At 40.2% G+C, this 25,786-nt stretch overlaps 1 protein-coding gene across 3 annotated transcripts in view; it reads right to left on the reverse strand.

Moving 5' to 3' along the window:
* Nucleotides 1–25,786, reverse strand: part of PGM5 (phosphoglucomutase 5) — a 175,004-nt gene that overhangs the window by 67,786 nt on the left and 81,432 nt on the right. For all 3 annotated transcript variants that reach the window (XM_032290968.1, XM_032290966.1, XM_032290967.1), the window contains one exon: nucleotides 4,232–4,347. In XM_032290968.1, the coding sequence (XP_032146859.1) occupies nucleotides 4,232–4,347 (116 nt within the window). The remainder of the gene's footprint in view (nucleotides 1–4,231; nucleotides 4,348–25,786) is intronic.

Here is a 25,786-nt window from a genome sequence, read left to right on the forward strand (position 1 = left end):
TTTTTTTTTTTGAGACGGAGTTTCGCTCTTGTTACCCAGGCTGGAGTGCAATGGCGCAATCTCGGCTCACCGCAATCTCCGCCTCCTGGGTTCAGGCAATTCTCCTGCCTCAGCCTCCTGAGTAGCTGGGATTACAGGCACGCACCACCATGCCCAGCTGATTTTTTGTAGTTTTAGCAGCGATGGGGTTTCACCATGTTGACCAGGATGGTCTCGATCTCTTGACCTCGTGATCCACCCGCCTCGGCCTCCCAAAGTGCTGGGATTACAGGCGTGAGCCACCGCGCCCGGCCCCCCCTTGTACTATTAATTGTAGTGTTGGTAGGGTCCAACTGAGTCGTGTAAGGAGAGAAAATATCCCAGGAAAAATTCATTCATGAACCCCAACATGACCTGAAATACTCATGATCATTTAGAGTAGAATTTGCTATAATCTGTTTAAGTATGATCCATAGGACTTATTCCCAGAAATCAAGTATGACTTAGTACCAGGAAATCGATTACGATATTTCATTATATTCCCAAACCAAAAAGGAAAAAAAATATATTAATATATCACTAGATTCTGACAAGGTACCTGATAAATCCAGCAGTCATTTCTTTTTTTTTTTTTTTTTTTTTTTTTTTTTTTTTTGAGACAGAGTCTCACTCTGTCACCAAGGCTGGAGTGCAGTGGCACGATCTTGGCTCACTGCAACCTCTGCCTTCTGGGTTCAAGCAATTCTCCTGCCTCAGCCTCCCAAGTAGCTGAGACTACAGGCCTGTGCCACCATGCCCAGCTAATTTTTTGTATTTTTAGTAGAGATGGGGTTTCACCGTGTTAGTCAGGATGATCTTGATTTCCTGACCTTGTGATCCTCCCTTCTTGGCCACCCAAAGTGCTGGGATTACAGGCGTGAGCCACCATGCCCGGCCCCAGCAGTCATTTCAAATAAGACTCTAAGTAAAATAGGAATGGGAACAATAATCTATATAAGCATGATAAAGATTTTACCAATATTGAAAAGCAATCATCAAAACAAATGGTAAAATATTAATGCTAAATCCATTTCCACTAAAATTATTAACTTTTTATTTAATATTATTTTGAAGATGATAGCTAGTGAAATAAGGACACAAAATAAAGAGTGCACACATGTTCTCACTTATAAGTGGGAACTAAATGAGGAGAACTTATGAACACAAAGAAGGAAACAACAGACACTGGGATCTACTTGAGGGTGGAGGGTGGGAGGAGGGAGAGGAGCGGAAAAGATAACTATTGGGTTGTTAATTAATTAATTAATTAATTCCTGGGTGATGAAATAATCTGTAAAGCAAACTCCTGTGACATGAATTTTTGTAACAAACATTCACATGTACCCCTGAACCAAAGAAAAGAAAAGAAAAAGGGAGGGAGGGAGGGAGAAAGAAAAGAAGGAAGGGAAGGGAAGGGAAAGGGGAAGGGAAGGGGAAGGGAGGTTGTAGATATTATTAAAAAAACACAAAAAATATTTTATTCATAGATTATATGACTGTATATTTAAAAACCTCAAGACAATATAGAGTTTTGGAAAAAATTCACTATAATTAATATGATATATTAATAATTACTATAATTGCAGCTAAGGGAGTTGTAAACCAGAGAAAAAGCATATTAATCAATAGCTTCTCTTCCTATAAACATTAAGCAAATTAGAAAGGAAAATGAGGACAGCAGCATCAAAATCAAAGCAATTTTAAGGCTCTATAGGAAATATGACCCAGTTTCTTCAATTAATAAATAATAAGGGTAAAATATAAAGGGGAGAAGTGTAGATTAAGAGAAACTTAAGAGACATATCAGCTAATTGCAATGTAAGATTTTTTAGATACAATTACAACAAACTGTTAATGGGGGGGAAATTAGGATAGAGGAAATTATTAAGAAATCACTTTTGGAGTTTCATTTGTGTGCTTTTCTTTAGGATATGGAAATCAGCAAGAGAAAGCCATTCCCATCCTGGCAATGATGAAAGGCCAGGAAATCTCAAACATGGTACGTTTTCTTGAACTCAGAGATCTGAGATGACAAGACAGTAAAGTGAATTCCAAAGAGAAGCCACTCCAAGGAGAGACAGGACCTGAAAACTCTCTCAGCTTTGGTAAAGCACAGGAGAAGGAGGAGCTGCCATAAAAAACAGATAATAAGAAATCATGTAAGAGTTTTAAAACATTCTTAAAGGCCTAGTATAGGCTATCACGTTACTGTAAAATCACTTGGGGTCACAGGTACAAGGGGCACATTTTCAAGTTCTTTCCCACAGACGTCCCCGGGTCCCCACAAGAAATTAGGAACAAGGAGGGAAACTTGGTGGCGCAGGAATGGAGGAGATGATCAGCTGCCGCTGGGAAACAAGCATGAAGCCCTTCTGCTTCCCAAACCCTTCTCTCATGAAACACGCTCCCAGGTGCAGCAGCCTGCACCCTTCTCATCCCCAGGTCCAGAAAACGATCTATTGTCTCTGAGAGACAGACAATAGTAGAAACCCTCCTGTCTCTGGAGAGAGGGTAGGAAAACTTGTGCTCAGAATTCTACACCAATACTAGTCAGAGGTCACTGCTTCCAGGGAAGGTTTAAGAGCCTGGAGATAGAACTCTATTTTGTGTCACAGATTTGCAGTCGCTACTGGAAACTGAGGGTGAAACAGGAACACTTAAAAACTCTCCAGTACCCTTCTTCCCCAGTTTCAGTACCTAGTAAAAATATGCCACTGCTGGGGGAATTTGAAGCCTGTGGTACACAGAAAGTTAAAACAGAAACAGTAAAACCCAAACCCAGTTCACCACTTGACCAGATTAACTTAACCTTCTACACTAATTGCCCCATAAAAGAGCTGTAGCTATTTCTAAGCATAAATACAATTTACCTGAATGTCTACTGTTCTAATCCACATATTGTTCAGCATTCAATAAAAATTTATGAGATCTACAAAAGCAAGAAAAACCAAACCATTGTCAAGAGATAAAGCAATCAGCTGAACCAAAGTCAGAGATGAATCAGAGATTGGAACTATCAGACAGGGTATTTAAAATAAACATGTCTAATATGTTAAATTATCTAATGGAAAAGATAATTATACAAACAGATGGGGAATTTCAGAGAGCTGAAAGCTATTTTAAAAGAGTCAAAGAGAAATGCCAAAACAAAAAAACAAACAAAAAAAATATCAGATATGAAGAATTCCTTCAACAGGCCCATCAGCAGATTGGACACAGCTAAGGAAAGAATCAGTGAACTTAAAGATATTCCAACAGAGACGATCTAAACTGAAACACAAGAGGAAAAGAAGGGTGAAATAAATGAGAGCAATGAATGTAGGAGCTCATTTATCATCACAAATTATCTGACACGTGTGATGGGAGCCTCAGAAGGACAAGAGACACATTATGGGGAAGGAGAAATATTTGAAAAAATAATAGCTGAGCAATTCCTAAAATTAATGAACAACAACAAATGACAGATCCAAGAATTCAAGAGAACCCCAAGTAGGGTTAAACACATACACGCATACACGCTTAGACATATTGTTAATATAATTCAACTTTTGAAAATCAAAGATTCAAAAAATGTTGAAGTCAGTCAAAGGCAGGAGATGGGGGGGTACTTTACAAACAGAGGAATAAACATAAAATTTAAATCTGACTTCTTGGAAACGATGTAAGCCAGAAAACAATTGGATGATGTATTTAAAGTCTTTGAAAAAAGAAAATGTTTTTAACTTTTTAGGTGTGATAATAGTAGTGTGGTTATGTGGTTTTTCTGAACAAGAGCCCTTATATTTAAAGATTCATCTTGAAATACTTATGGGTAAAACAATAAGTTACAGAGGATTGCTTCACAATAATCAGGGAGGAGGGTTCCCCTGCGAATGAGGGTAGAGATGAAGGAAGATTGACTACAAGTTTATGGCGGTTGAAACAGGAGTGACAGGAACATGGGGATTCAATATGATATTCTCTCTACTCTTATACATTTTAAAGATTTCCATAACAGAAATGATTTTTAAAGAAAGAGAAATTTTTAAAAAGAAGAAACAAAATGGATAAAAGAGGTAAGCATATTATAGCACATACTCTACTAGGTTTTTCTGATTTTTTGGCTCTACTTAACTGTTTCTCTGTAATTCACAGAAAGTTCACAGGTCTCCAAACTGAGATCACAAAAGGCTGCCGCCACCCTCCCCAGTAATATCAACCCAACAAAGCCTACCAGTGCCAAAGCTCTCTTCCCCACACAGATTGCACCGTCCTGAGTCCATCAGATTTGAGAAGAATCTCCATCCAGCTGGGGTCTCATATACAGGAACCTTCATTGATTTGGCCACTCTGAAAAATGAAATTTGGAAAAGTCAATTTATATTTCCCTTTCTTTTTTTTCTCAGCACAGCAGGAAGCCTTTAGGATTTACTAATTCCACAGCTAGATTTCAGAAAAACTCAGGTAGTGTTGACAGATTTCAGGATATCAAGCCGTAAGTTAGAAAATAATAAATAACCCATTTCAATGGTTCTCAATTTTGCTTTTCCATCATATAGAAAATATTAAGTTAATATATGAAATGTTTTTTACATTTGTTTCACTCCAGTACATTTTTCTTTATCTTTTTGGAAAGAGTCCATGTGGGGATATCAGAATTTAAATTAAGAGGGTATTTGGATACAAATACTTTGGAATATTGTTTAACGGTATCTACTAAAGATGAACTTACCCATATCCTATGAACCAGAAATTCAACTTCTAGAAATTACTAATGGCATGTAAGAGATACTATGATGCACTGCTCAGATTCACCCTGACCATACTCACCCCCCACCCCCCCATACACACACGCATGCACACCACACACACACACACTTTAGACATTTTAGGATTAAAATATGCATTCTACCAGCTACTAGGAATGCTGATTGCTGACAACTCACAGATGTGGCCTCTATTCTCTGCCAAAGAGAGATGTCTTACCCCAAGTCATGTTCCCATCCCTGAGCTAATCCACATACAATGACTGGTATAAAGATCTGGCCTCCTTGCCCCAATTTAGCACAACTCTAGAGGAACATTTCAGCTCCAGAGCTCCCCACAGGTTGGCTGAGTCCTTTGTTGTGATTGCATTTTAGTCCAACTTCTCTGTGTTCAATCCTCCTTCCTCACTCCCCCGTAAGTTTTGATCTTGAATGCAACTTTGGTCTTGAAGGCAGAAAGGAATAAACTTCCTAAAAGCAAATATCTCTCAGAGCTGCTTCCGGAGGAACCCAGTGTACAATGTTGCTCAACAGGGTGTATATGTGAGATTTTACAAGAATGATCATAGAATCGCAATTTGTAATAACTGACAATCCAAATGTCCATCAAAGTAGAATGGACAAATAATTTGTGATATATAATATAATACCATAAATCCTATTGTGCAAACCATGGCTGCATGCAACAATTTGAATGAATCTCACAAATATAAGCCAGATGGGATCTGGCTTATGATGGTTTGACTTACAATTTTTCCCCTTTATGATGGGTTTATCCAGATACAACCCCATTGTAAGTTGAGCTCCTATGATTTATGGTGGGGTTATGGTTCCTACTGAATACCTATTGCTTTTGTACCACCATAAAGCCAAAAATTCATAAGTTGAACCATCATACATCAGAGACTGTCTGCTGTGTTGCTGGCATTAAATGCATTTTTGACTTAACAATATTTTTTACTTAAGATGGGTTTATCAGGATGCAATCCCATCTTAAGTCAAAGAGCAGATGTATTGAGTAAAAGAAGTCAATAACAAAGGTATATATACTGTGTTGTTCCACGTAGATAAAATTCAAAAACAGCCAAAACTTATCAATGCTGTCAAGTTTCTGGCTCAGAGGCTCAGAGAAGTCAAGTTTTTGTTCAAAGTCTCACAGAAGTAAGGGGAAGTGCTAGAACTGGGACCCAGATCTGCTTAATTTCTCATGTTTCATTCCATTACACTATGCTGTCTTTCCAAATGTCTTAGCGCTTCATGAGGGATGTAGATCTCAAAGCATGCTAGGGAATGAACTGGTGCAACAGAGATTGCCCTGAAGCGTTTCATCTTCTTCATATGCTAGCAACTGAAAGAGAAAAATACCAAATGCCTACCAACAGCAAGATTTAGTTATTTGAAGGCTGTGAGTGCAGAGGGTGACCATAGAGTGGGATCACTGAGGGTCTTGAGAAATAAGAGGAAGAAAGACAAACACAGGATGAAATACACCATGTAGTAATGATTCCTTTAGGCTGGTTTTGTGTCCAGCTAAAGAAAAAACATCTATAAACTCTTGCCATGGAAAGGTGAAGACCTCCCTTTTCACAAACCCTAAATACAATGAATGTGTTCAGGAATGAAAAATTGTGTGCTGCCTCTTCCAGTTTGCATTGAAAAGCAGTTTTTGGGTAGTCAGCTGCTATTTCAAATATTCTGTCTTCTTTCTTTTTCAACAGTTTAAGAAAGATATAGAATTATGCTTACATCCTGGCAGGAACAATGAAAGAAACCAACTCCAACCTGTACAGTAAAGGTAAATGATTCGTTTACCTTTATAATAGCATTATTTTTATGGTCAGAAGACTATGGAAGGTAAGAATAAGATTAATTTTATGGTCAGAAGCTCAAGGAAGAGAGAATAAGTCACACAGAATCCTTCCAGGGGCAACACATAGTCAAGCCTGGGTCAAAGTTAATTCAACAAGGATGAATGCATATGGATAGCAAATAAAACGTGCAACATGGGGCAGAGGTGAGGGTGAGAGTGAGGGTACAGGGTGTGGGGATGTATATTTTCTGACCAAAACATTCTTGTGGGTTCAAAGCCAAGTTGGCAGGTCTGAGGGAGGGGAAAGGATTTCCCCAGCTCCCACCCTTTCCAATTAATCACTGTCAGGAGGTCATCAAGCTGAAGGCTGCAGCCAGATTTTAAAGAACCGGATATTTTATAACTGTGAGCCACATTTGCTGCTATGCAAGCCAGGATAACAATATGGGTAATCAAATTCCAGGATCCTGGGTATGAGTTAATTGTGTCCTAGGGTCGAAAAGGAATTTCCCTCCCTCCTCCCTCTCCAGAACTTGGGATTCATCCCAAAGACAGCATTCAGCAGATACCACGCGTTAGACGGGTTTTTGGCAGGAGGCCCCTGGAATCTCTGAAATCCTCTAGTGCAAAAGCTGAAAATGAATCTGCCCATGCTGAGGGGTTGAACCCTTCTCCCTAACTGCCTGCCATTGTGTGGGGGAGATAAACATGAGAACTCACTTCCTAGGAAAGGCCAGAGTAGGAAGGGAAAAAAAGAAAAGTAACCTGGGCCACTATTTTCCTGCAAGTGAGAATGAGCTTGAAAATTATGCTGGATATAACTGTTCAGTCTGAATTTTAAAACCTCCTAAAATGTGACTTAGGTTGGAAATTGTCTCAACCTAGCTTTCCGACAGTTCCTCATACACTACTCCATATGTGTTTTATGCTGCTAACAAGATGAATGATTTCCTATTTTCCAAATATGCCCTTACATTTTGTTGTTGTATACTCCCCAGTCCTTTTTTATGCTATTCATTTTTCCTGGATTAATACTGTTTTTCAACCTCTGTCAGAATACTTCAAATTGCCTGAAAACCTACCTTACGTGCTTTGCCAGCATAAAGCCTGTTATTCCATTTTGTGCTCTTATAATGGGATAGATGATACTAGGTAATTTATAAAGAATAGAAATTTATTTCCCATAGTTCTAGAGGTTGGCAAGTCCAAGATCAAGGCACCAGCATCTGGTGTGATGAAGGCCTTCTTGCTGCACATGGCAAAGGCACCAGGAAAAAGCTAGCCAAATGCTGTGTGAAGGCTCTTTTATAAGGGTCTTAATCCCATGAATAAGGAAGGAGCCTTCATGACCTGATCAACCCTTAAAGGCCTCTCTCTGAATACCACTGCATTGGCAACACCTGAATTTTGGAGGGAATTAAGCTCCAACATGAATATTGAAAGGGCCAAAAACATCCAAACCATAACAAAGCCTGTGGCAAAGACTGCTAGGTGGTCAACAATCCATTTCATCTTCTCAGACACCCAGCTGGACTGTAGTTCTCAATCTCTCTTGAATTTAGCTGTGGCTGTGTGACTGAGTTCTAGCCAATGAAACTCAAGTTCTAGCCAATGGAACTCCCCTTTCAGATCTGGCTATATCTTTTCATTTTCCATGTTCTTTCTCCTTCTGCCAGCTTGATGTGGACAAGCCCAGCAATCTTAAAAGCCATATGTTGAAGATGGCTGACCCATGAGAGAGGAGGACCTGTATCTCTGAATCACCATTTGGAACAGAGTCAACTATGAATCAGGAACACCTGTTTTTAACCTTAGGGCATTTAAAACACCATTTTGTGTGTTTGAGTAATTATACATCTTTGGGGTAGTTTTATAGTAGCAGTTACACTATCTTAATGCACATAGTCCTTCCCTCATCACTGCAATCAATTCAACGTGACCCTTCCTGCTGTGGAGCTTCCGTAGTATGGGCCCTTATGTTCACATTGTCCTTGCATATGCTGTGTGCTGACTGAACACTTTCCCTCCACATGCAAACACTGTCACCACGACCAATGTGCTAGAACTTCTATGAGGGCAGGGGTTACATCTTATATGTCTTCACGGCTCCCTCAATATCTAAAATTAAACAATACCTTGCCAGACTTGCCCTCAATAAATGCTATATGGTTTCAGTTGACTAATAAATATTATTTAAGGGGCTGTTAAAAGGGCTGTTAAATAGCACGGGACCTAGTAAATCTATTTTATGGTCTTTGCTCCTTGTAGCTTTCTTTAAATTATAATTAAGTCATTTCTGCATGTTTTATCTACATTCATCATTTTGAGAAAGGCAAATTTCTCCAGGTATTAATTACTGGAGCTACTAGGATGTGACAAAGGCATATCTTAGAAAGCCAGATCTTACAGAATGAAGGCGGTGACTAAATGATCATCAAAGGTTTGAGGAGCAAAAGGACACATTATTATTATTATATTATCATTATTTTGAGACAGAGTCTCGCTCTGTCACCAGGCTGGAGTGCAGTGGCACAATCTTGGCTCACTGCAACCTCCACCTCCCAGGTTCAAGCAATTCTCCTGCCTCAGCCTTCCAAACAGCTGGGATTACAGGTGCGTGCCACCACATCCAGCTAATTTTTTGTATTTTTAGTAGAAATGGGGTTTCACCATGTTGGCCAGGATGGTCTCTTTCCCTTGACCTCATGATCCAACTACCTTGGCCTCCCAAAGTGCTGGGATTACAGACGTGAGCTACTGCACCTGGCAGGACACGTTATTTTTATCTTACCAGTCTGAAGGGTACCCTACCCTTATGTGATCAAACAGGATAGTAGATATAAAAGTACCTGAAAAGTGCCTTGAAAGCTCACTAAACATAGGGGTGATAACATGGCCACTTTGGTGCCTCCAGTGTCCTGGCCATTGTTTGCCCATAGCAGGTATTCAAATGTTTATTAACCCAAAGCACTATATCATTATGTATGATAAGAGTCTATTGGAATATCACATATTGATGACCCTTTTCACCTTGCAAGAGAGTAGCAAAATAAACACAGACTGATCATATCAAGTGCATGAGGCATATCCAGCTGCTCTTGGAATCCTACTTCAAGAAAGTTGTGACAGATTTAAAGAGCACAAGATCCAGGTGTCTCTTCCTTTCCTCTGTCTTCAAATGTCCACTTGCTTGAGAGCCAAGAAGGGCCCATGGTACTATTTTCTACACACTGAACTCTCAACCCCTTTTTGAAACCCTCAAATACATAGATTAGAAAAAGATATTTGCATCATATATATCTAACAAAGGACTTACATGCAGTTTATATTTTTAAAACTCTTATAAATCAGTTTTTTTAAAGGCAGATAACCTTAAAAAATGGGCAAAAGTCTTGAACAGGCGCTTTACGAAAGAGGATATTCAAATAACAATTAGCATATGAAAGCATGCTCAACATCACTAGAGATCAGGGATATGCAAATTAAAACCACAGTGAAACATTACTATGTATCTACAAGACTAGCTGGAAAGAGTGGTATTGCCAAGTGCTGGTAAAGAAGTGGAGCCCTAATGTACTGTTAAACGGATGCAAATTAGTAGTACCAACTGTGGTGTACTTATTCAATGTGGTGTATTCACACAAAGGAATACCATAGGACAACAAAAATAAACTGCCTGCCACTATGTGAAACAATAAGAATGAATGTCATCATCATAACATTGAGTGAAAGAAGCCAGACCCAGAGGAATATACACTGTATGATTTCATTTATATAACATTCAAAAATAGACAAAACTCATCATTGATGGGAAAAGTCAGAATAGTGGTTACCTCTCGGGAGAACAGAGAAATAAGTGATCAGAATGGGGAACAAGGAAGCTTCAAGTGCTATTCTGTTTTTTGATCCAGATAGCAGTTACATGGGTGTGTTCATTTTGCAAAAAATTCCTTGAGGTAAACATTTATGAGTTGTCCTTTTCTTTATGTCCTTTATACTTCAATTAAAAGTTTATTTGAAAGAAAAAGCCCTCTGCAGTGTTTATGACTAAGTGCATGCTTGAATTAGCGATGTTTACATAATCCCAAGAAACAAACTACTGAAGATAGGGTTTAACAGCATCCTGGATATGCTGGTTACTGTCTAACAGACATTTAACAAAACAGCCCTCAAGTTAGTGCTTCAGTATTTTCACATCGGTGAGTTCACTCCCAGATCCCATCTTTGGTGTCTAGCACTGCTGGCTGGGCTGCTTTATCGTAAAAGGCTTATATGACTTTGTACTTTAAAAGCCTTTTTAAGAAAGCCTACCTGGTTCATATACGAATGAGGCTGAGTTCAGCTAAACTTGGTTTTCTAATAACAATCTTAAAATTTACCCTTAAATCCACTTTTTGGACAGAAAAACTCACACTTTCAGATGTTAATAAAATAAACATAAAACATGAGGCTGTCATAATAAAGTAACTACAAAAGTTTTTCAACCATATATATAAATTTTAGCAGAGTGCTATTCAATCCTGGGGCCTCCATTATTTCAGCCTGGTCTAAACCTCAAAAATCCACATATTAACTCTTTCCATGCCTGTCTTAACCTTAGAAAGGTTGTAAGGCTCAAATGGGATAGTATATAATTTTGCAAAATGGCCTACAGAGTTGCAACATGATCACTGTTCTTAGTACCGGACCTTTCACTTAACCCAAAGGGAACTAAATATATCACTTAAAGAATGCTAAAAAAAATAAATAAATAAAATAAAAAATAAATAAATAAAGCAAAAGATAACTGTATGTCTCATGGCATCTCTAAACTTCTAGAGTTTGACAAATTATAAAACAGATAAGTGGACCCCGACCTGATGGGACTTTGCCACTTTACCTAGACACTTCTCTACTTTCATTTTAGATAGGTGTCATGGGGAAAAGTAGAGGACTCTTCCCAATTAGATCTTAAATTTTGTTAGGCAACATAGGCAGGCAGATTTCTGGAAATCCTGACTTTGCTTGAAAGAAAAGAAACTTAGCTTTAGGAAATTGACCAAAAATCCAAAAGAAAAATATGTAAAATTGTAACTACCACAGTTCACTCTCTTCAACTATTAAATAATCTGGGGAATTAACAAGTGTCTGTGTTTACAGCCTTGATGCTTGAGCACTTTAATGTAAGCTGTTCCTGGCTCTGGTTATTTTCAAAAAAAAATAAATTGCCAAGGATCTAGAGCTGGGGAATTTTAAGTCTCAAGTGCTCCAGCTAAGTTGAGAGATAGTCAAGAGACAATTGTCAGTCATCCTTCAGGCTTCCATGGGATTCTCCCCAGGCTAGCAAGAAATGAATCATCTTCTTATCTTTTTGTTTTGTTTTGCTTTGTATTTTTCAGGATATGCAGACTCTTTTTGAAGTTTTATTTTTTTAAAAAACAACCTATGGAAGATTTAAAATCAGTTCATTTACGCCTATAAACTAAAACTGGTAGTAACTGACATGACAGCTCCAAGATAAAGCATTTCTATAAAACAAAGCTTCTTCTATTTCTTAAACTATTTTTGTTTTTTCTCTTTTCTATATCCAATTAGCATGTTTTCTTAGACAGTATTATAGAAATCTTGTTAAATCTATGCTATAAGACAAGAGGGAAGGATACATCTAGGTACTGGACATTAAATGAATATACAGCAACTATAAATGGATACTCACTCTAAAAGAAGAAAACAGAGAAGATTAGTATGTGTGTAATGCTGCTTCACTACTCTATGAGTAACAGCATAATTCTATGAGGCATGAGTATCCATTGAAATACAATGGCATTATCAGTGTTCCTGAAATAAACACCTGTTCCTTGCTCTGGTGTTTCATATTGGATTCTGTTTCAGCAAGGCCACAGAGACCTCACTGTCTGTCCCCAGCATTCTATGAGGGAGGAAAAAAGAATGGGCAGAATATTCTATAAGTTGGGTCTAAATATAAGGAAAAGATGGATAAATGTAATCACATTAAAAACTATAAAATTCCTATTTGTCAAAGACACTAAAAAAAGGAAGTAAGCCATAGATTGAAAGAAGATAGTTGTAACGCATAAAATTGAAGGATTAATGGCTAATTTAAATGAGGAAGTCCTATAAACCAATAAGAAAAACTCAGATGACCTAAGCAAGTTACAGGGGAGGAAGACTGATTGGCCAATATGAAAATATATAGTAAATCAGGGAAATGAAAATCAAAGTAATAACCAGATATCATGTCACATGCATCACATTAGCCAAATAAGAAAAAAGAGGCCAGGCATGGTGGCTCATGCCTGTAATTGCAGCAGTTTGGCAGGCCAAGGTGGGTGGATCACCTGAGGTCAAGAGTTCAAAACCAGCCTGGCCAACATGGTGAAACCCTGTCTCTATTAAAAATATAAAAAATTAACCAGGTGTGGTGATGGACACCTGTAATCCCAGTTACTTGGGAGGCTGAGGCAGGAGAATTGCTTGAACCTAGGAGGCAGAGGTTGCAGCAAGGTGAGATTGCGCCATTGTACTCCAGCCTGGGTGACAGAGTGAGATTCTGTCTCAAAAAATAAAAAAGAAAGAAAAAGATCTAATAATGCCAGGCATTGGTGAAGTGTCATGGGAAAACAGAAAATAAAAAAAAAAGACAAAAGAATTATAAATTGGTACACTCAGTTTACACTCAGTTATTTGAGAATTCCTAGTAGACTTGATCATGCCTTGTAATCCAGCAAGCCCACTTCTGGAATTTTTCCTACAGAAACTTGAACACACGTACACAAGAAGATGAGGTTCAAGGATGTTTATTACCACACTGTATGTGAGAGAGAAATAAAGCTAAATCAGAAGCAGCCTATTATTCATCAGAAAGGTACTAGACAAGCTGTAGTTTATTTCTACAGTGACAAACAGCCAGAGTACAGGGCACCGAATTATAGAATGCAAAAGAGCTGCAAAAAAGAAATTTTATGTACTTCTGTCTTACAATATTATCTCAGATCCCTGCTATTCTAGTTACTGTTCCTTCATCAATAGTCCATATTGAAAATCTAGTGGGATATCATTCCAACCCTTTAATAACAGGTTTCAGACATTTGCAACACTGAAGAATTAATGGAACTAAATGAAGACACACAACACCATCTGGCTTAGAGAAGAAGCTAGAACCCACCGATGCCACCAGAGCTGTGGAGAAATTCACAAGAGATACCCTGCCCCATAACTATGCCTCTGAAGACAGAAGGCAAGTCTGTGCACACTAGCTGCAGCCAGCTGCGATTAATCAGCCTGGGCATTTCCCAAGATACTTTTTGCCTTTCATTGACATGAATAGAACTCAAAACCTTTCCTGTTTTGTTTTTTTAATTAAGAGATGGTGTTGGCCGGGTGCAGTGGCTCACACCTGTAATCGCAGCACTTTGGGAGGCCGAGGCGGGCAAATCACATGGTCAGGAGTTCGAGACCAGCCTGGCCAACATGGTGAAACCCCGTCTCTACTAAAAAATTAGCAGGGCGTGGTGGCACATGCCTGTAATTCCAGCTACTCAGGAGGCTGAAATAGGAGAATCACTTGAACTGGGGAGGCAGAGGCTGCAGTGAGCCAAGTTCATGACACTGCACTCCAGCCTGGATGACAGAGTAAGACTTCATCTCAAAAAAAAAAAAAAGTGATGGTGTTTATATTCTGCGTACTATGAACATTTTCCCCTTCCTTTTCTCCTGCTAACCTGTCCACCAATATCACAGAGAAGGATTCATCAGTCCGGTGTATGTTTCTTAAGTGAGACTGCCATTTTTGGCTCTCTTTAGGGAGTTCCTGGTTTTTTGAAAATAGATTAAATATCTCTCAGGGGCAAAATTCTCCAGATTCCAGTTGGAGATGCCCTGAGCAGAGCCTTTGGGTTCCCTGGGGTTCCCTTTGGGAATGTGAATAGCAGCTGTCCATGGTGGGTTTGGAATACCACAGACTGAACACCACATTCCACCTGTTTCATTTCATCATGTAACCCTGATCTGTGACCCAATGGATGAAGCAGGTTGCTGTTTCCTGTGAAGCCAAATCAGGTCACAGGCAGCTCTCTCTGCATGGTTCTGAGAAGACAAGCACATATCAAGGGATGCAGAGGCAGCCACCCCACCTGAAAGGTACCACCTTCAAGACTGTGCTTATCTTCCCAGGGTTTCCTTTGGTCACTAAGGTTTGGGTTTAATTTTATCAGCAAGCATAAACAAAGGTCTTGCCATACTAATACTGCTCTAATGCTACCTTTTAAAGAAACGACTGTAATCCCAACACTTTGGGAGGCTGAGGAGGGGGGATAGTTTGAGCCCAGGAGTTTGAGGCCATCCTGGGCAAAACTACTGGCTCAAAAAAAAAAAAAAAAAAAAAAAAAAAACTACAAAAATTAGCCAGGTGTAGTGGTGTGTACCCGTAGTCTTATCTACTTGGGAGGCTGAGATGGAAGGATGGCTTGAGCCCAGGAGTTCGAGGCTGCCGTTAGCTATAATATGCCACTGTACTCCAGCCTGAATAGCAGCAAGACCCTGGCTGAAAAAAACAAAACAAAACAGAAAGTTTAAGGTAAAAATAATTGATGGTGGATGAATTTCCAAATGGAATTATATACAGAGGGTTTGCTGGAAAGGTTAATAACCTTATATGTTAATTCACCAAGTCCAGTGCTGTAAATTTATTGTGAAAAGGTAGAAGACTATGGTAAAAGTAGCCTCTCTACCTTGGCGGGATTTTTCGAAACCAAATGCTCATTTTATTGTAAAACTTCACAAAGAGGGTAGAGCATACATTTCTCACATTTACACAGAGCATCTTGTGGGGTTGGTGGTTTCATTCAGCACACATGGGAAAATACTGCTAAGATTTACCAAGCAATATTTTCTTTATATGACTATGATAGAGGTGGTATTCAAGGGAATTTACTACCATTGAACACTTCTGAAGAGCAAGGGAGAAGAAGGACTATGTCAAATGCTCTTAACTCACATCAAGGATTCCCAGCAAGATGCCTTTTCCAAAGAGCCTTGAGAAAAAAGACATTGGAAGGGGATGCCCGGAAAACAGAGATACTCCTCCTCCAGGTTCTGACTTGCAATAAGCTCTGAACTCAGCAGGGAGGGGCAGCCCTGCCTTACTAGCGTCCACTCTAGGACTCACCTAGTGGGGACAGCTGGAGGCATGACTAGTGAATGTGGCTGACAGCAAGTCTGTTTGGTATCTGAGTGACTTGTGCTCTGTTCCTCTAAGCAGTCTGGTTCTAGAGTTCAGACCCAGGGGAGGTGGTGGGGGAAGAAGGAGGAGATGGGAATAGCAGCTCTTTGCATTCAGGGTCACCCGCACAGTGCCACCTGAGCTGAGACTGATCCTCTCTGAGGACCTAGTCGTCTCTGGGAGACAGAGACCAAAATAGGTTGGCGAGAACAGGCAGTTCCTGAGATCAACTGGAGAAGCAGAGACACCCCAGGGAGCTGAGAAGGCCACTTAACTGACCCCTCTGCCTTCTCTGGAGACTGAGGCAAGGACCATGTTGGTCTATGTGGTTCCATTCCATGTAGGGGCTCTTGGGTGCTTAGGAGAAACTTCCTAATAAGAGAAGGACAGGGAGCTTTTACTTCAAGAACTCACTGCCAGAAAACAAGCAAGCCTGCTGGCGACAGAGGGGCAAAGGGCTGGTAGAAAAGTGAATGCAAGATTGCAGGGCCTCTGAGCTTAGAACTGCTTCAGGGGCACAGTCTTGTGGTGGGAGTTGGGGTGGTGAGCAGTCCCTTTAGGTCAAGATCCCACAGCCTACAGAGGAGGGAGATCAAGATGAATGAAGCAGGGGGTATGCCTCTCTCTCTGTCAGGCCAGGGCTGAAGCCCAAGCTGTGCCTTTTGTGCTAAAGGTATCCCTTCTTCGAGACCCAATAATTTCTGGCTATTAAAAAGTATTATAGCACACTGAGTTTCTCAGAACAGAACATTTTAATGCCATCTGCTGAAGCGTTGTCATAATAAAGATTCAAATGTAGGGTGTTTGCGATGGGAATAATTCCCCCTCAGTATGTGGTGCCCTTACACAGTGCTCGTCCTGTGCAGCTGGATGTAGCAGCTCACCATTGGCCTCACCTGAATCCAGGCAGAGTAGAACCTGCTGTCCTCAAGTCCCCTAAGGACATTTCTGGTGGAGTAGGAAATGATCTATACCCTTCACAGACTGTCACATGACTGAGAGTGGCCCTAAAAGCCTTTCACCATCTTTGAGCTGTTGAAGACACAACTTTGAATAGAACATTTTATTTTTTCCAATTGTGTGCCCTGTGCAAAAGCATTCGATGGTGGTAAACTCTGTGGATGTGTGTGTCTGAGGCCCCATTCCATCTCACACCAGACATATTAAAATACATCTGTATCTCACATAAAACTCTACTTTTTGCTCCAAAAGATATTGAAATAATTTTTATAATTTTGCTTTCAAAATGATGATGCTACAAGTCACTCATTTAGTTAACTCTTGGCAATGATAATGCACACTCCAGAATCCTTTCAAAAGAAGAAAATATATTCTACAAATTATTTTCAAGTGTGATGGTGATTTCTTGAATATTAAATTTAAGAATAAAGCGACAACATGTTGCATTTTATACATATTCAGTTAGGCGGTTAATCATGTTGGTGTTGTGGATGTCTTCATCTGGGAGCTGATAATTGCTTTCAGGTCTTTAAGTAGGTTCATGAAACAACATTCCTAGGCAAGGTACTGAGAGTGCCAGTGAGGGATGACATGCATGTGTGCACGTGTGTGCGTGCTTCTGTGTGTTTGTCTGTGGATGCTCGTGTGGGCGGCTGGCTGTGTATTTTGGGGACACTGAAGGATAGTTTAACTCCTCAGGATCTTAGGTTGTTTCTTGCACAATAAAGTTTCAGGAAGAGTCCTCCACCGTTCCTACAACATTCTGCATATCTTGTTTTTATTTTCATAAGGTTCTACAAATTCATTTCTGAACATTCCATCGCAGAATTCTGTCAGCCAACTCACATTTTCTCTGTCAATTTCCAGCGCAGTGAATTATGCAGATTTGGAATATGATATACAGGCACATGCAATCCCAGCACACTAACCTAGCACTAAGCTATTGACTGTGTTTCTCCGAAAATCTTGAAACAATGTTCCAAGAGTAAGAAAAAGTGATCCTTCACTTATAACATATTTTCTAGCTGGATGAAATATGACAGCGGATTTTTTTCCCCTCATGAAACCAAATGTGCATATCCAATCCAAATAAAAGTAGCAAATTGACTTCATATGATGTAAACTTTTATTAAACTTATGGTAAGATTACACGTATGGAATTCCCAGATAACGGCCTTAAAGGTCTAACCTAGCAAACAAGCTTGGACATGGTTCCCCGCTTTTTGTCAAGCTGTAAAACATTCTGAGATGGGGGAGTTGGTGGTGCTTAGTTATTCACTTTCTCAGAAGAGGTTAATGTTTTTCACACTTTCTTGATGATAAGAACCACCTGGGGTGCTAATTAAAAATGCAAATTCCTAGGCCTCTCTGCTAGAATATTCACGGTTACAGGTCTTGGTTAGAGCCCACGTGTCAGTACTTAAAAGCAGTTTTTGTTTGTTTGTTTTTTTAATTTCTGGAGATTCTTGTTTTTAGGAGAGTTTATAAAACACTTGGTTAAGACAAACTGTAAGCAAATGACAACTGTATATGTCCATTGTATATATCTATTCACAATTTTAATAGCTGCAAGTATTATACAGTATTTAAAAGGTCCTCAAAGGGTATTATCTGATTGGGGGTCCAGAGTTGAACTGGCATTGAACATTGGTGCTGGTGTGAGAGTCTACCATGTGAGATGATAGCTATGCTAGTCAAACCCCAGCAAGCTGAGGTCCAGCCCTCGCCTCCTCTTGACATCTCAATTAAATGTGAGCAAAGCAACTGTCCTCCCCATCCCACCCCCATAGCTACTGTAAGCATCTTGCTGGATTTAAAATCTGACAGACTGGGTTTTGAAGTTCCACTCTTATACTATTAATTCTGTGACACTTGTAAGCCAGTCACTTATCCTCTCTTATCCTCAGTTCCTGCATCTAAGATTAAAGAGGCTGTGCAGTAGAGTGAAACAAGCTTGGGCTTCTTGGATAGACAAACCTGGGTTCAAATCCTGAACCCCACCTTTCACTAGCTTTGGGGACTCGGGTAAGTCACTGGTTTTCTACAAGCCTTCATGTCCTCATAGGCAGAGATGGGAGTAGTTGCACGATAAACACTCTGCAGCTATCACTTAACAGGCAGAAATCCTTACCTTGGGTAGGGGAAGGTGCTTGTATGAGTTGAAAGGGCTCTGACCATGAGGTCCCCAACAGAGGGTACCCATAGCTGAGGTTGGCCTTGAGGAAAAGAATCTGTCCTCCCTTGAGGAAATACTCCTCAGTTTCACTTTCCAGGGACTCCAAAGGCTTGCAGTTCCTGGACAAGCCTGCTTTTTGCCCACCAGGACTTGGTGATACTGCTTCCCTCTCTTCGGCTAGCTGAGCCTTAACTGTCCTTTCAGTCTCAGCTTCTGCGAAGCACCACTAGAGCCCCAGGGCTATAAACTAAAGTTCCGTGTCCACTGCAACTTCATATGTTAAATCTTAACCCCCAACGTGATATTATTAGGAGGTGGGGCCTTTGGGAGGTTATTAGTTCATGAGGGTAAAGCCCTTATAAATGGGATTAGTGCCCTTATATTAGAGACTCCAGAGAGCTCCCCCAACCCTTCTGCCACATGAGGATATAGCAAAAAAGACAGCTATCTAAGAACCAGGAAGCAGGCCCTTGCAATACACTGAATCTGCTGCGTCCTTGATCTTGAACTTCCCAGCCTCCAGAACTGTGAGAAATGCATTTCTGTTGTTTATAAGCCACCCAGTGTATGGTACTTTGCTACAGTAGCCCAAGTGGACTAAGAAGTCTAGAATGAGAGGTCCCTCCTGGGGTTCCCCAGAGAGACACAATCAGCCCACCATCTGATATCCCATAGCACCTAAAGCATTTCTGCCCTAACACCTTTCACACGATACTGTCCCCTGCATGCACTTCCAGCAGCTTCAGGAGGACAAGGGCTGTGTCCTCCTCTGAATATCAACTCAGTTCAGGGTCTGGCAATGAATGGGACTTGAGGGGTAACTACTGATTGAACAATAATCTCTGGACTACATTCCAATGGGCATAAGAAGGATGGATTATCAAAAACTCAGGGGTGAGGAGATTTAACATGCAGAGTCCCAGCTGCTTTGAAAATCACTGCAGGTAGTAAGTGGTGCTCCTGCTGCAAGTGGACTATGGCCGCACACAAAAAAAGAGTTTGGGAACCCCTGAGTTAACTGAGAAGGGAAGGGAGGTCCTGGCTAGTGCAGGCTTGTTAATGAAATTAGTACGGCTCTTGGGTGCTGGGCGGAAGCTTCTGGGTGGGAATAAGACCTGTACATGAAGGTGCAGGGGTCTCAAGAGGGGCCACCACAGCCTTCCCTGAGTATCTCCCCGAACAACCCCTGGCTACCTGGGTACCCTGGGAACAATGTTGCTGGTGGTGGACCTGTCCCAGAACAGAGGGGTCAGACCTTTGGAAGACACATACTGCCACATTTCTGTGATTTTGGTCTCTCCTGCAGCCTTTTATTTACTAGGGAGTATAGTTCAAAAAGGTGGATTTCAAAGAAGAAGGTGAGTCTAGGATTAGAAGCAGCTGGAGAAGACAACCCGTTTGCCTACCAGTACAAGCACCTCTTCCCCTCAAAGCCCCTTCCCTCTTCCCTGCCTTGTAAAATAAACCATAGTTTATTTCAGTGAAATCTCTATAGGTTTGCATATAAACCATGTCTTTTTCTTTGCTCCAATTTAATTTGTTTCTGCCCCTGGCAACCCAAATGCCTGTATTTAAACAACCAGTATCCTCAGACTCCTAACTGGAAAATGGAGGTACCAGGAGATTAAACAGTTTGTTCAAAGCTACAAACTGGAAGTGGCTGGGCAGGGAGTCAGGCTCTGTCCTGCCTAATTCCAGAACCCATTCTCTGCACACTGAATCATGCCAAGACATTCTTCAGGACCTCTATGGGTATTTCTGGATATGTGCTGCCTATAAAAAAATTTATAAAAAGTGTGCTGGATTGAAATTGTGGGACTGTAAGAAATACTTGTTGCAAAGACCAAAACTATAACCTTCTAGCAGTAATAGTAACGATAATAACAGCTAACGTCTCAGCATTTACTATGTGTCAGGCACTGTGCTAAACACTGTAAAAGCATGTTATAACCTTTCCTCTCCATTCTTAATAGAGGACACTGAGACTCAGAGAGGTTATATGACTTGTCCAAGGCCTCAGAGCTAATACAGAAAAGCCCTGTTGTTCAAAGCCAGCTCTCACTCTCTCCAAACTTGAGCCCTTGCTGTACAGCAATGAAAGGTATGACAAACCCAAACCTTAAAGAGGCAGGAGATGCTTCTCTGCAGCCATCAGTATAATGCCAGGGAGGCATGCCCAAGTAATGTCAGGATGTGCAAGTTGTGAAATTTTCACTAAAAGTCAGAAAGCCAGAGGTGAGATGGGGTTTTAAAGAAAACTAAGATGTGAGCTGCATTTGGCAGTGAGCATTGTCCTCAGATGTTTCCCTCCCTCCAGCTTGGTACCAGCAACCCCCTGTAATTTATGCTTCAGAGTCACACAGAGCTTGCAGGCACCAACTTTGCAGTAGCAAAGAAAACGAATGGGCTGCCTTGGGATGTTTTCCCTGCACACACCACGTTTCCTTAAAAGGCCTCCAGTGTATATACAGTTCTGACAGGCGGGCAGAGCTAAAGAACGGCTGGGCTGTTCTTCCCCCTTATATGGTCAAGTATTACAATGGCATCCTCCCTTCTAATTTATGAAGCAAAGGAGTGGAGGAATGAGTGGGGGATGTTTTACCAGAGAGACGATATAAAGCTCATCTTGCTGGCAAATGACTTACAAGACCAAGTGGAACAGAACGCACGCTTGATGAGTTCAGTTTCTTTTAAACTCTAGAGAATAAACACTTTTGTTCCCCTTTCAAATATCAACATTTCATGAAGCCAAAGAATATGCAGAGCTCCTCTATCCCAGTATTAGCGAAAGTGAAAAGTAAAGCAAGAATAAAAAGCTGTAGACTCCATCCTTCACAAATTTATCTACCTCCTTTCCCAGCCTTAATTTCCCCATTAAACACATATGCACACAGAGACACACACACAGCACATACGCAACCAATCAGGCATCTGAACAGAGACAACAATTTCATTTTAAACAGAACACAGAAATAAGATAGGGGATCAGTCCTCTACAAAGAGTTCTTCTGCCTAATGGGCCCAGGCCTTGCTGTTCCAGGCTATAGATCAAGTTTCCCCATTCACTATCCTAATGCTGGACCCAATGAAGACAAGAGGGTGTATGAAATGAGAATGTACGGGAAAACGTGTTGCATACTGTAAACCATAGTTATTTCAAACATCGTGGTAATGTCCTCCTAGAATTATTACTTTTTAAATTACTGTTTATTGGTTTTGTTTAACACAAATTATTTTCTTAGATGAAACCAAGTATGAATTATGACATTATTTAAATGACTTTCACCCTTGTTATAATTCATTTTCATTTGGTCAGGACTCTGGATTTATTTGGAAGATCATACTGGGCTAAATGACCAAACTCTTCTATCCTGCCTCCAAAAGCCAAGGAACGCTTGGCATACATGCTACATTTTAATGAAGCATCGTACAAGGTAGTGGATAGAGAAAGACTCAGGCATTTTATACACATAAAACATATTTCCTCGCCATTTGTCAACCACATGCATGTAAGGAACACCTTGATGTGAAACTGATTACTTTTAAAAGGCACTTGTAGATCCCCAGATATGTGGTAGAGCACAAATAACTACACTTAAGCAAACAATGTACATTCCCTTCAATGCAACTCCCCAAATGAGAGGTGTTTAATGGAACCGTTTAGCTTGGAGTTTACACTTCTTAAAAGCAGAAATTTACTAAAGCAGACACTGCTGAACCCAAATACATAGAACTTGAAAAAGTTCTATTTAAGATCTTCATATGATTGGAACAATAAGGAAAACTCGCAAGGTATTCATGGCAGACTCTCTACCCTTTGGGTTTATTGAATGGCTACACTTGAGTCAGAGTGAGCAGGTCTAAGGAGAGAATACGAGACCTCCAGGTTGTGTCCCAATAGGCAGGCAGTGGAGCTCCTGACTACCCTGGTGTCCATTGTGTTCCAAGCATCTTCACACTATCTAGGGGTCTAGGAGGGAGCTTTCAAAGGGTATGTCCAATTGTTTAACTTTAAACATTTCCCAAGTGCTTGCAGCTCCAACTGTGAGGGGATTTCCTTCTAGAGACTAGAAATCAAACATGGTATGCAGGCCTTTCGCTTTGATCACCTGCATCAGAATTCTCTGACAATATTGTTTAATATGCAGATTCTTGGGTTCTGAATGAATCAGAATCTCTAGGGATGGGGCCCTGGAATCTGCATTTTACAAGGGCTTTTCCACTTATCTTATCCTGACAAGATTCTTATGCACTCTAACATTTGAAGACCACTACTATAAGCACTAAAAGAAAATCCTATTGAGTTTAATTCAATTTTATACTCAGCTAAGAAATTATGTCATGGCCCTAGACCCAAAGTGTATATTACTTAAAATTTGTAAAAAAAAAAAAAAAAAAAGGGGGGGGGGGGGGGATGTTAGAGGACAGCTAGTTCAGCCTCTTCAATCTTTAGATAAAGAAAGCAAAGCTCCAGGCAGAGTAATTGACTCGTTCCAGGGTCTTAATGCCAGCTGAAGGCCAATGCCCATGGGAGTTCTGGTCCAGGTCTAGTTCCAAAACTATTGCTCTTTCTGCCATAATACCCACCACTCCTCCTGTATCCCTTCTATGCCTATCTGCATACTCTCCAGGAATGTTTAGTTTAAAATGTAGAATAACCCACCATGGTCATGTGGAAGCTGTTGTTTCTGTCTTTCAAATGACCAACTCCTGCTGCTGAAGACAAAAGACCATCAGTTTACTTTTGTAGAACTTTTCCCTTACCCAGTGACTGTCACTCAAGGCGATCTCCTCTTCCCTGGCCAAAGAGTGGACATGTGACTCAACTCATACTAAGAAAATCCTGAATCTTGAGTGAAGTGAGAATGGGAGAAATCTACGTAGTTTCTTCCTTGATCTGGAAGACAATTCTCTGAAGAGATTGCCTGTGTATAAATTCCTGCCACCCAGGTTCCTATGATTTTTGAGACCAGCTTTTTCATCGATTCTGAGTTACTCCTTATTCTTCCATTGCATTCCTTTTAAGTAATCTAAAATTAATCTTGTACTAGTACCCAAGAATTCTACTTAACCCATTTCCTTCTGTCATAACCATAATGTACTATCATTTGACTCAATCCTATGGAAAAAGAAGTTAAGGTTAAATATCTCCCTTTTGGAAGCAGAGAGGATGTGAGGCTTAAAGTTGGATAGGTGGGGATGAGGCAGTACTGGAAACCCCAGCCTCACTCAATGCCCACCACTCTACTTTTTCCAACTAGCTCAGTATTTCTGTCTTCGATCCCAAAACACCCCATCCCCAAACTAAAAGGCCTAAGATACTATCTGTGCAGCTGAAAATAGAAAGTCATGAACCCACAACTGCAAAGTGATCCAAACAAAAAAGAGAGACTCTTCTAAGTACTGCATGTAATTCTTCAAGATCCAGTGCCAAAAAGCAAATGGGCTCCATCATATCTGCAAAAGTAGACAGATTGTCCTCCTTGTCACTCTGGGTTTTACCTTTAATGTTGTCTCCCTGGGACAGCACCATGATCCCTGACATACACTACATCTGCATGTAATTTCCACATAATAGGAGCAGGGCTCCGTTATTTCAAAGCCATAAATGCCATTAAGAGGTCTTTCTGCCAAAACCCATATTGCTCTTTTGTTACAAAGCTACACAAATATTTATGCTTTCTGTTTGACTTGGCAACGCGGAGAACTCCCAGAATCTACTGCTCTTGCTTTGAAATGACCGCCTATCTTCTGCTGCAAGTTGCTTGCTGTTTACTGTGATTCTCCAAAATAAGTTCTAACTTTTCGGAGGAGAGTTGATAAAGAGGTCTAGCATTGATAGTTGCTCCAGAGAAGTGGTACGCAAGCTGCACAGTGCATTAGGATTACGATGGAAGCTTTAAAATGTATTTTAATGTTTTTAATTAAACTACAGTGAAACTGACTTTTTGCTATGTTCTGTTTTATAAATTTTGACATGTGTAGATTTATGAAACTAGCACCGCAATCAGGAAACATAACATTTCCATCATCCACAGAAACTCCTTCATGAAGTCACACATCTATCTCCACCCACAGCCCCTGGCAGCTACTGCTTTGTTTTTGTCTCCATAATTTTGTCTTTTTGAGCATAATATAAATGGGATCATACAGTATGTGACATTTTGAGTCGGACTCCTTTCATTCAGCAAAATCATTTGTGATACATCCAAGTTGTATGTATCAGTACTTCTGTTTAATTGTTGAGTAGTATTCCATTTTATAGATATATCACAGTTTATTATTAACCTGTTGAAGGTCTTTATTTTCATTTTGGGGGCTATGATGAATATAACTTTTATAAATATTTGTGTACAACTTAATTCTATAGATACAGAAAAAGAGCGGAGTATAGGGTCATATGGTAAGCATCTGTTTAGTTTTATAAGCACTTGACAAGCTGTTTTCCAGAGTGGCCTTATGTCCCATTTGGCATTCCCACCAGTACTATATGACAGCTCTAGGCGAGGTGCGTCCTCATCAATGCTGGAGTGTTAACAGTAATTTTTATTTTGGCAATTCTAATTGTTTTGTAGCAATATCTCATCACAGTTTTATTTGCATCTTCTAATGGTTAATGGTGTTGAACACATTTTCATGTGCTTATTTGACATCCATATATCCTCTTTGGTGAAAAATCTGTTCAAAAATTTTACATAATTTTAATTGGGTTAACTGTTTTAACTCTTTAAATACGTTGAAAAGAGTATACCTCCTACGAATTGCTTTAGCACCATTGTCAAAAATCAGTCACCCACATATATTTAGGTGTATTTCTGGACTCTCTATTCTGCTTCATTGTCTCTGCCTTTCCTAAT

This window comes from Sapajus apella, unplaced genomic scaffold (assembly GCF_009761245.1).
Source record: "Sapajus apella isolate SASKATOON/1434 unplaced genomic scaffold, GSC_monkey_1.0 scaffold24, whole genome shotgun sequence".
In the NCBI taxonomy this organism is placed as follows: Eukaryota; Metazoa; Chordata; class Mammalia; order Primates; family Cebidae; genus Sapajus; species Sapajus apella.